Raw genomic sequence first — 12,110 nt, 5'->3', positions numbered from 1 at the left:
GGAAAAACTCAGACCAGACAACTGTGCCAGAATTTCACTCGCTTTGCTACGGGTGAGTTGACCCGGACTGTAAGGGGTCTGGAGAGACAGGTAGAGGAGTTACAGTCTTTAGCTGCTTCTACTGGAAATCGAGGGCTTTTAGACTCCCTCAAGTCCAAACAGTCGGCGCTGGCCAGCCTGCTCGGGGTTTCTGCACAGGGGGCGGGGCGCTGGTCAGGTCGCGTTTTATGAACATCTCGCAGATGGATGCCCCCTCTCAGTTTTTCTTTGGGCTTGAGAAGAAAAATGGACAAAGGAAGATCATTCATTGCTTACGCACGGGTAGCCGTTCTGAAGTCTCAGATTCTTCTGGGATTAGGAAATATGCTGCCGGTTTCTACAGACTTTATAGGAATGAGTGGTAAAGTAATCCAGAGACACACAGCAAATTTTTAAGCGGTCTCCCTCAGGTGAGCCAGGAGCAAACCCCCCAGTTGGCGGCACCGGTGAGGCTCGAGGAGCTGGAAGCTGCCCTGGAGAGCCTACAGTGTAGCAAGGCTCCTGGCATTGACGGCCTTTCGGTGGATTTTTACAAGTCCTTCTGGCCGATTGTCGGACCAGACTTGCTTGCCGTGATGAATGACAGCATCAAAAATGGGAAACTCCCGTTGAGCTGCAGGAGGGCCATCATCACCCTGCTACCAAAGAAGGGAGACCTGCAGGACATTAAGAACTGGAGGCCTGTGTCCTTGCTGTGCTCCGATTACAAGATCTTGTCCAAAGCGCTGGCCCTTAGGCTGCGAGGGGTGATGTCGTCCATCATCCACCCTGATCAGACCTATTGCGTGCCGGGCAGGCTCATTAGTGATAATGTCAATCTAATTCGGGATTATTTGGAACTCTGCAATTCCTTGGCTATTGGGACTGGTCTCATTTCCATAGACCAGGAAAAGGCTTTTGACAGGGTTGAACACCAGTACCTGTGGCAAACCATGGGTGCCTTTGGTTTCGGCCCTGACTTCATAGCCATGATCCGGGTGTTTTATTGTGATATTGAGAGTGTTCTTAAAATAAATGGTGGTCTGAGTGCCCCCTTCGACGTCCGGAGAGGGGTGAGGCAGGGCTGCTCTCTCTCTGGGATGCTTTATTCTCTGTCCATAGAGCCTCTGCTCCACAAGTTAAGGGAAACTTTAAACGGTGTGTACATCTCCCAGTGTTGTATGTCTTTCAAACTGTCTGCCTATGCCGACGATGTAGTAGTTTTAACTAAGTCGCAAGAGGACATTGATACGTTAAGAAAAATTGTGACAGAGTTTGGTTTTATTTCATCTTCGCGAGTGAACTGGGGGAAGAGCGAGGCTCTCATGGTGGGAGAGGGGCTGAAGGACAAGCTCAAATTGCCGGGCGAACTAGAATGGAAAATTGGGGGTTTTAAATATCTGGGTATCTTTTTGGGGGATGAGACCTACAAAAAGAAAAACTGGGATAATGTGTTGGAGACGGTGAGGGGGGAGGTTAAAACGGTGGAAATGGTTGCTGCCAAAAATGTCTTACAGGGGCAGAACCCTCATCGTCAACAACTTAGTTTCGTCTTCCTTGTGGCACAAACTAATGGTCTTGGACCCTCCAGCCTCTCTCCTGTAAGAGTTGCAGCGCATTTTAATTGATTTATTTTGGGGGGGCAGGAGGCACTGGGTTCCACAGAGCATCCTTTTCCTCCCTAAAGAAGAGGGGGGGCAGGGCTTGGTGCATTTGGCCAGCAGGGGCGCTGCGTTTATACTCCAGTTTATACAAAGGCTCCTGACTGGCCCCAAGGATGTTCTGTGGAGACCATTAGCCCGATGCACCCTGCAGCTTTTAGGTTTATGTGGGCTGGATTTTAGTTTGTTTTTAATGGACTTGTCTCGCATGAGCACAGCTTCTCTGCCTTGTTTTTATCGGAGTGCTTTCAAAGTCTGGAACTTCCTGAAAAAACAGCGGGCGGAGCAGGCCGACTCACTGTACTGGCTCATGCAAGAACCTGTCCTACAGGGAACCCTACTGGACTACCCTAGCTGGGGGGGAGCGACTCTGTCCAAGACCCTTCAAGCTGCAGGGGTCGCAACGCTTGGCAGAGTGGTGGAGCTGACCGGTCCCAGTCTCGAGGACCCCGCTCCGTTGGCCTCCATTCTGGGGCTACATTCCTTGAGGGTCGTCAACCAGCTGCTGAACCACTGGAAAAGAAGACTGGCTGGACATGAGCGCTCCCTCCTCAGTCTGTATGGCAGTGGTTCCCTAACTCCAAACCCGGAGGACGGCTTCCCTCACATCGGCCTGCTCCCAGACTTGGGTGACTGTGGCGGTCCCCTGCTGGAGAATATTCCAGCAATTCCGTTGGGAGCCGCGCCCGGAAAACAATTTTACCGAACAATGGTCAAGACCTTACACAAAAATAAACTTAACGGACGCTTGGACACTCCATGGAGGAGAGTTATAGACGATAAACTGAAGCCAGCTTGGGGCACCTTATACAAGGCCCCAGTGGTCAAGAAACACGGCGATGTTCAGTGGCGGATCCTCCACGGCATCGTGGCCGTGAACTCATATATATCCGCGATAAATCCAGCCGTTGCGGATACCTGCCCCTTCTGTGGACACAGGGAAACAGTATTTCACTGTTTTTATCAGTGCGAGCGTTTGCAATCTGTTTTTGATTTAGTTGATAGGGTTTTTACTCAATGTAAAGTAGCTTTTCACAAGCACTCTTTTATTTATGGTTTAAACCACAAGGGCCAGATCAAGAAGGAAAGCCGGGTTTTAAACTTTGTTTTGAGCCAGGCCAAGATGGGTGTGTGGTTGTCCCGAAAAAGGAAAGTTGACGATGGGGCAGAAGTCGATCCTACGGTTCTGTGTAAAAAGTTGATAAAGTCCAGACTTTTTATTGATTTTAGTTTTTACAAGAGAGTAGGAGATTTGGATAGGTTTTGTGAGATGTGGACTGTTAACGGGGCACTGTGCGACGTGAATGAGGAGGCGCTATGTTTTAGTGATGTTTTGATGTAAAAGCTTTTTTATTTTTTTATCTATTTATTTAATTGCTCTTGCCGAGCTGTGTGTTAGGAAAATAATGTAAATAAGAGCGGCAAATAAATGTATTTTTTCAAAATCAAATCTTCTCCCACTTTTCCTTTTCCTTCTTTTCCTTCTTTTCCTTCTTTTCCTTCTTCTCCTTCTCCTTTTTCTCCTTGGCCTTCTCCTTTTAAACTTCTTCTTCTTCTTCTCCTCCTCATCCTCCTCAAATGATCGCATTTTTGGGGACCTAAACATTTAAGAAAACTCACCAAACTTTGCACACTCATCGGGCCTGGCGAAAAATTTAATATTATAAAGTTGGCATAACAACATGGCTCCATAGCGCCCCCTACGACAAAAATAAAAAACAATCCCGGCACGTTTGACCTAGAGCTATGAAAATTGGCAGGCACATGTAGCACCCAGAGATGCACAAAAAAAGTCTATAAGTCTAAAAATGTACAGGAAATGAGCTGTGAATGAGCTCCAAAAAAACTTCTCATGCATCTTAATAGTAATAGTCACGGTCTGAAAAGATCTATGTGATCAAATTTGGTTCTACGTATAGCGCCACCTCGTGGTGACAACAAACGTCATCTGCTACACCGACACCGTTGAAGGCATCCAGTTTAAATTTTTTTGAAATTTTTGAAAGCCTTAACTCTTTGACTGCCATAAACGTTATAAAACGTTTAGCATAAACCTAGGGAAGGGCGCCGAGGACGTTAAAAGACGTCCCCTATGTTTTTTTTTGTTTTTTTCGAAAACGGGTGCAGGAAAGCCTTGGGCAGCTGTGCTGAAAGTATCAGGCAGATCTGATTAGTAAAAGACTCGTTTTGGCCCCTAGAGGGCAGCGATGACTCTCTTTGCACAAGGTTGGATAGGCCGCCCACCGTGGGCGTCAGTAGAAGACGTGAGGCGGAGCTAGAGTGTTGAGGAGACAATGGCCTGGTCAAGCCACAATGGCTTGACCAAGCAACCGGTTGCAAGCAGCTCACGCTTGAGCATTTTTTTCAAAGACGGAAAGCATCAATCAATACTAAAAAGCGCATTGATGTCGACGATGATGATGACTCCGAGCTTGACGCCAAAGTTGGAAGCCTTGACGCGACTGCTATGACACGTAGTAAGCCTCACCGGCTAAGCGCGGCTAGCGCTGCTAAGGCCGGAAAACGCGCACAATAGCCGGCCGGGTACTTCTACACAATCGGACATTCGATCGGGCGATGGAGAGTTGGCATCGACCAATGCAGATTGATGATGATGATGATGATGACTCCGAGCTTGACGCCAAAGTTGGAAGCCTTGACGCGACTGTTTATGATCACGTAGTAAGCCTCACCGGCTAAGCGCGGCTAGCGCTGCTAAGGCCGGAAAACGCGCACAATAGCCGGCCGGGTACTTCTACACAATCGGACATTCGATCGGGCGATGGAGAGTTGGCATCGACCAATGCAGATTGATGATGATGATGATGATGACTCCGAGCTTGACGCCAATGGTCTCCCGAGTGGGGAATCGAACCCCGTCCCACGTCACCTGCATCGAAGGCAGTAGTTTGGGTACTCCTGGTTTATACTGTATTATCAAACCTAACGCGCAATTGCATTTACTGGCCTGAAGATGGCAGTTTTCACAATTTTACATTGGTGAAGACGCTGGTTTCCTCGTTGCCTACAGTTTGAAAAAACACTGATTTTAACCTGCTCTCATTTCCACAAAATCAAAATGCCATGGAGTTTATCGCCTGTTTCACACTCCACACTACCCCAGTTTTCAAATAAATCAAACGTGTATCTATATATTTGAGTGTTCTTCTTTGTTTCTCATTGTCGTGCTAAACTGTGGGTACAGATTAGTAAACTGTGGGTACAGATTACTTAACTGTGTGTACAGATGACTAAACTGTGGGAACAGATTACTAAACTGTGGGTACAGATTAGCAAAAAAATTATAATTCTTACCCCGGCACCAGAGGGGCTCAGTACTTGGGCCCTCAGTAGAGTAACACTAACATTATTTCCTTCATCAAAATCTCGAAATGTTTTGCGTCTCCAGACAATTTTTTTATTTGTTATTTATTTGACAGAAAAGGTTACCGACGTGTGAACTTGGTTAAAGATTTGATTAAAGATGAAACATATTTGAAGTGGTCATATTTTTTTAATAGCTCCGTCATAACATGTTGACAGAATGTGCCAATGTTTTTTTCTCAGTGTCTTTTTTTCACTGTGCTTTCAGAATCTCCATCGCTTCACTCATGTACCAACAGGTAAATATCTGCTAATGATCTGTACTTGGCTTCTTTGGGATGAGTTTAATGAAACAACAAAATTATTTCTCATGTGCATCACCCGCATGTGATAAGTTAGTATTAAAGGGGTAATGAATTAAAAACAACATATATATATATATACATTTATACATATATATTTATATGTATGTGTATGTATATGTATACATGTATACGTATACATGTATTTGTATACGTATACATGTATTTGTATACGTATACATGTACACGTATACGTGTATACGTGTACGTGTATACGTGTATACGTATACGTGTATACGTGTACGTGTATACGTATACGTGTATACGTGTACGTGTATACGTATACGTGTACGTGTATACGTATACGTGTACGTGTATACGTATACGTGTATACGTATACGTGTATACGTGTACGTGTATACGTATACGTGTATACGTATACGTGTACGTGTATACGTATACGTGTATACGTATACGTGTACGTGTATACGTATACGTGTACGTGTATACGTATACGTGTACGTGTATACGTATACGTGTACGTGTATACGTATACGTGTACGTGTATACGTGTACGTGTATACGTGTACGTGTACGTGTATACGTGTACGTGTATACGTGTACGTGTATACGTGTGTACGTGTATACGTATACGTGTATACGTATACGTGTGTACGTGTATACGTGTACGTGTGTACGTGTACGTGTGTACGTGTATACGTGTACGTGTGTACGTGTACGTGTACGTGTATACGTGTACGTGTGTACGTGTACGTGTATACGTGTACGTGTGTACGTGTACGTGTATACGTGTATACGTATACGTGTATACGTGTGTACGTGTACGTGTGTACGTGTACGTGTATACGTGTATACGTATACGTGTATACGTGTGTACGTGTACGTGTGTACGTGTACGTGTGTACGTATACGTGTGTACGTGTATACGTATATACGTATACGTGTGTACGTGTATACGTATACGTGTATACGTATACGTGTACGTGTATACGTGTACGTGTATACGTATACGTGTACGTGTATACGTGTACGTGTATACGTGTACGTGTATACGTGTACGTGTGTACGTGTATACGTGTACGTGTGTACGTGTGTACGTGTATACGTGTACGTGTATACGTGTACGTGTATACGTGTATACGTGTATACGTGTACGTGTGTACGTGTACGTGTATACGTGTATACGTGTATACGTGTACGTGTATACGTGTATACGTGTATACGTGTACGTGTATACGTGTACGTGTATACGTGTACGTGTATACGTGTACGTGTATACGTGTACGTGTATACGTGTATACGTGTATACGTGTACGTGTATACGTGTGTACGTGTATACGTGTACGTGTATACGTGTACGTGTATACGTGTACGTGTATACGTGTACGTGTATACGTGTACGTGTATACGTGTATACGTGTACGTGTATACGTATACGTGTACGTGTATACGTGTACGTGTATACGTATACGTGTACATGTATACGTGTACGTGTATACGTGTACATGTATACGTGTACGTGTATACGTGTACATGTATACGTGTACATGTATACGTGTACATGTATACAAATACATGTATACGTATACGTACATGTATACAAATACATGTATACGTATACAAATACATGTATACGTATACGTACATGTATACAAATACATGTATACGTATACAAATACATGTATACGTATACGTACATGTATACAAATACATGTATACGTATACAAATACATGTATACGTATACAAATACATGTATACGTATACGTACATGTATACGTATACAAATACATGTATACGTATACGTACATGTATACGTATACAAATACATGTATACGTATACGTACATGTATACGTATACAAATACATGTATACGTATACGTACATGTATACGTATACGTACATGTATACGTATACGTACATGTATACGTATACGTACATGTATACGTATACGTACATGTATACGTATACGTATACGTATACGTACATGTATACGTATACGTACATGTATACGTATACGTACATGTATACGTATACGTACATGTATACGTATACGTACATGTATACGTATACGTACATGTATACGTATACGTACATGTATACGTATACGTACATGTATACGTACATGTATACGTACATGTATACGTACATGTATACGTACATGTATACGTATACGTACATGTATACGTATACGTACATGTATACGTATACGTACATGTATACGTATACGTACATGTATACGTGTACGTGTATACGTGTACGTGTATACGTGTACGTGTATACGTGTACGTGTATACGTGTACGTGTATACGTGTACGTGTATACGTGTACGTGTGTACGTGTACGTGTGTACGTGTACGTGTGTACGTGTACGTGTGTACGTGTACGTGTGTACGTATACGTGTATACGTGTACGTGTATACGTGTACGTGTATACGTGTACGTGTATACGTGTACGTGTATACGTGTACGTGTATACGTGTACGTGTATACGTGTACGTGTATACGTACATGTGTACGTGTATACGTGTACGTGTATACGTACATGTGTACGTGTATACGTGTACGTGTATACGTACATGTGTACGTGTATACGTGTACGTGTATACGTACATGTGTACGTGTATACGTGTACGTGTATACGTACATGTGTACGTGTATACGTGTACGTGTATACGTACATGTGTACGTGTATACGTGTACGTGTATACGTACATGTATACGTGTACGTGTGTACGTGTACGTGTGTACGTGTACGTGTGTACGTGTACGTGTGTACGTATACGTGTGTACGTATACGTGTGTACGTATACGTGTGTACGTATACGTGTGTACGTATACGTGTGTACGTATACGTGTGTACGTATACGTGTGTACGTATACGTGTGTACGTATACGTGTGTACGTGTATACGTATACGTGTATACGTATACGTGTATACGTATACGTGTATACGTGTATACGTATACGTGTATACGTATACGTGTGTACGTGTGTACGTGTGTACGTGTGTACGTGTATACGTGTATACGTGTGTACGTGTGTACGTGTGTACGTGTATACGTGTATACGTATACGTGTACGTGTGTACGTGTACGTGTATGTGTGTACGTGTACGTGTATACGTGTACGTGTATACGTATACGTGTACGTGTATACGTGTACGTGTATACGTGTATACGTGTACGTGTATACGTGTATACGTATACGTGTACGTGTATACGTGTACGTGTATACGTATACGTGTACGTGTATACGTGTACGTGTATACGTGTACGTGTATACGTGTACGTGTATACGTGTACGTGTATACGTGTACGTGTATACGTGTACGTGTATACGTACATGTATACGTATACGTACATGTATACGTGTACATGTATACGTATACGTGTATTTGTATACGTATACATGTATACGTATACAAATACATGTATACGTGTACGTGTATACGTATACGTACATGTATACGTGTACATGTATACGTATACGTGTATTTGTATACGTATACGTATACGTGTATACAAATACATGTATACGTATACGTACATGTATACGTGTACATGTATACGTATACGTGTATTTGTATACGTATACATGTATACGTATACAAATACATGTATACGTGTACATGTATACGTATACGTGTATTTGTATACGTATACATGTATACGTATACAAATACATGTATACGTGTACGTGTATACGTATACGTACATGTATACGTGTACATGTATACGTATACGTACATGTATACGTATACGTATACGTGTATACAAATACATGTATACGTGTATACAAATACATGTATACGTATACAAATACATGTATACGTATACAAATACATGTATACGTATACAAATACATGTATACGTATACATGTATTTGTATATGTATACGTATACGTGTATTTGTACGTGTACTTGTACGCGTACATGTGTATGTGTGTACGTGTACTTGTACATGTGTACGTGTACGTGTACTTGTACATGTGTACTTGTACATGTGTACTTGTACATGTGTACTTGTACATGTGTACGTGTACTTGTACATGTGTACTTGTACATGTGTACGTGTACATGTGTACGTGTACTTGTACATGTGTACTTGTACATGTGTACGTGTACTTGTACATGTGTATGTGTACTTGTACATGTGTATGTGTACTTGTACATGTGTACTTGTACATGTGTACGTGTACTTGTACATGTGTACTTGTACATGTGTACGTGTACTTGTACATGTGTACTTGTACTTGTACATGTGTACTTGTACATGTGTACTTGTACATGTGTACTTGTACATGTGTACTTGTACATGTGTACTTGTACATGTGTACTTGTACATGTGTACGTGTACTTGTACATGTGTACGTGTACTTGTACATGTGTACGTGTACTTGTACATGTGTACGTGTACTTGTACATGTGTACGTGTACTTGTACATGTGTACGTGTACTTGTACATGTGTACGTGTACTTGTACATGTGTACGTGTACTTGTACATGTGTACGTGTACTTGTACATGTGTACTTGTACATGTGTACTTGTACATGTGTACTTGTACATGTGTACTTGTACATGTGTACTTGTACATGTGTACTTGTACATGTGTACTTGTACATGTGTACTTGTACATGTGTACTTGTACATGTGTACTTGTACATGTGTACTTGTACATGTGTACTTGTACATGTGTACATGTGCATGTGTACGTGTACTTGTACATGTACATGTGTACATGTGCACTTGTACATGTGTACATGTGCACTTGTACATGTACATGTGTACGTGTACGTGTATGTGTACGTGTACATGTGTACGTGTATGTGTACGTGTATGTGTACGTGTATGTGTACGTGTATGTGTACGTGTATGTGTACGTGTACATGTGTACGTGTACATGTGTACGTGTACATGTGTACGTGTACATGTGTACGTGTACGTGTACATGTGTACGTGTACGTGTACTTGTACATGTGTACGTGTACGTGTACTTGTACATGTGTACGTGTACTTGTACTTGTACATGTGTACGTGTACTTGTACTTGTACATGTGTACGTGTACTTGTACTTGTACATGTGTACGTGTACTTGTGTACGTGTACTTGTACATGTGTACGTGTACTTGTACATGTGTACTTGTACATGTGTACATGTGTACGTGTACTTGTACATGTGTACTTGTACATGTGTACATGTGTACGTGTACTTGTACATGTGTACGTGTACTTGTACATGTGTACGTGTACGTGTACTTGTACATGTGTACGTGTACTTGTACTTGTACATGTGTACGTGTACTTGTACTTGTACATGTGTACGTGTACTTGTACATGTGTACGTGTACTTGTACTTGTACATGTGTACGTGTACTTGTACATGTGTACGTGTACTTGTACTTGTACATGTGTACTTGTACTTGTACATGTGTACGTGTACTTGTACATGTGTACGTGTACTTGTACATGTGTACGTGTACTTGTACATGTGTACGTGTACTTGTACATGTGTACGTGTACTTGTACATGTGTACGTGTACATGTGTACGTGTACTTGTACATGTGTACTTGTACATGTGTACTTGTACATGTGTACATGTGTACGTGTGTACTTGTACATGTGTACGTGTACTTGTACATATTTTTATGTATATATTTTTATGTATGTATGTATATATAAAAAATTTAATTTTGAACGGGTTTGAAAGATTGTCTTTTCAAGCATGAAATACCTAGACTATTATTATGTCTGTGTAATTTTGTTTTTTCATGCATTAAACTAGTGATTATTTTGCTACTGCTTTTAAGTACATGTGTTTTTCTTTCAGGCAAATGTTTAGATCGCTCAGACCTCCTCCACAAAGTGTTCATATCAGACTGTGACACCAGTAAAACTACTCAAAGGTGGGAGATGAACAACATAGTGGCTGTATGAAGACTGCTCAACTCATGCAAAGGAAACCATTTGGACTATGGTGAAGAAAATGTAAAAAGTAACTGAACTAATGGTGGGATGTTTTAGATCTGAGCCATTAACTTGTCAGAATATGGCAACCCCCCCACCCCTCCTCCATCGCAATTAGATATAAATTAAGTTTGAGTAATTGATCAAAGTTACTGGCTAAGAAAATACGCCAGCTTGTAATGTGTTTGAACTGTCTTTTCTGTCACTCTACTTTATGGTATAGGGTTTACATTGGAGCTCCTATAGAAAGATTTAAACAATTTAATATTATGGAACAAAAATCACTACTAGTGCCAATGTGCCATGCTGTTTTATGCACTCTCCAGTTTGAAAAGCATGACTTGAGTACTACATTGTTCATTGAAAAGTAATAATTCTGGGTGCACTTCAAACTTGTTATCTTAAACGGGATACACACAAACCCACAATCTGACCAATTCTGAGTCATTTCCTTTCTTTAATTTGAGAACGTCTGTAAGTGTCTTTCCATTACCCTCACAATTGCGCATAATGCAAGTTGCGCAAAAGCAAACTGGTAAAAGAAGCACAGGAATTTTGAAAAAAAACTTGAATATTACAACAACAACAAAAAAGTTTTGAGACGTGTCGTAATAGAAGTATTTTGCAGGAGTGTAATAGAAACACTTCTCTCGTATTTCCAGTAGTCATTTGACCCCTCCCGGTCACGTGGGTGGGAAGTAAAGGAAGTATGGGGCCACTCTCTTTTGTGTCTGAAATTTTTGTGAGGGCATAAGTATTTTTCATCACAAATAGATTTAGCTATAGAGAAATTTTTGTGAGGGCATAACAAGTATTTT

General features: G+C 41.6%; 1 protein-coding gene across 1 annotated transcript in view; it reads left to right on the top strand.

The window, feature by feature from the left end:
- Positions 1–11,888, top strand: part of galnt7 (UDP-N-acetyl-alpha-D-galactosamine: polypeptide N-acetylgalactosaminyltransferase 7) — a 73,031-nt gene extending 61,143 nt beyond the window's left edge. The window contains 2 exon segments of the mRNA XM_086082172.1: positions 5,272–5,302; positions 11,156–11,888. Coding sequence (XP_085938298.1) covers positions 5,272–5,302; positions 11,156–11,262 — 138 coding nt within the window. The 3' untranslated portion in view covers positions 11,263–11,888.
- Positions 11,889–12,110: the final 222 nt, after the last annotated feature.

Source organism: Leptonotus elevatus, chromosome 8 (assembly GCF_054856555.1).
Source record: "Leptonotus elevatus isolate MCC_2025b chromosome 8, RoL_Lele_1.0, whole genome shotgun sequence".
Taxonomy (NCBI): Eukaryota; Metazoa; Chordata; class Actinopteri; order Syngnathiformes; family Syngnathidae; genus Leptonotus; species Leptonotus elevatus.
This window is presented reverse-complemented; position numbering and strand designations above follow the sequence as displayed.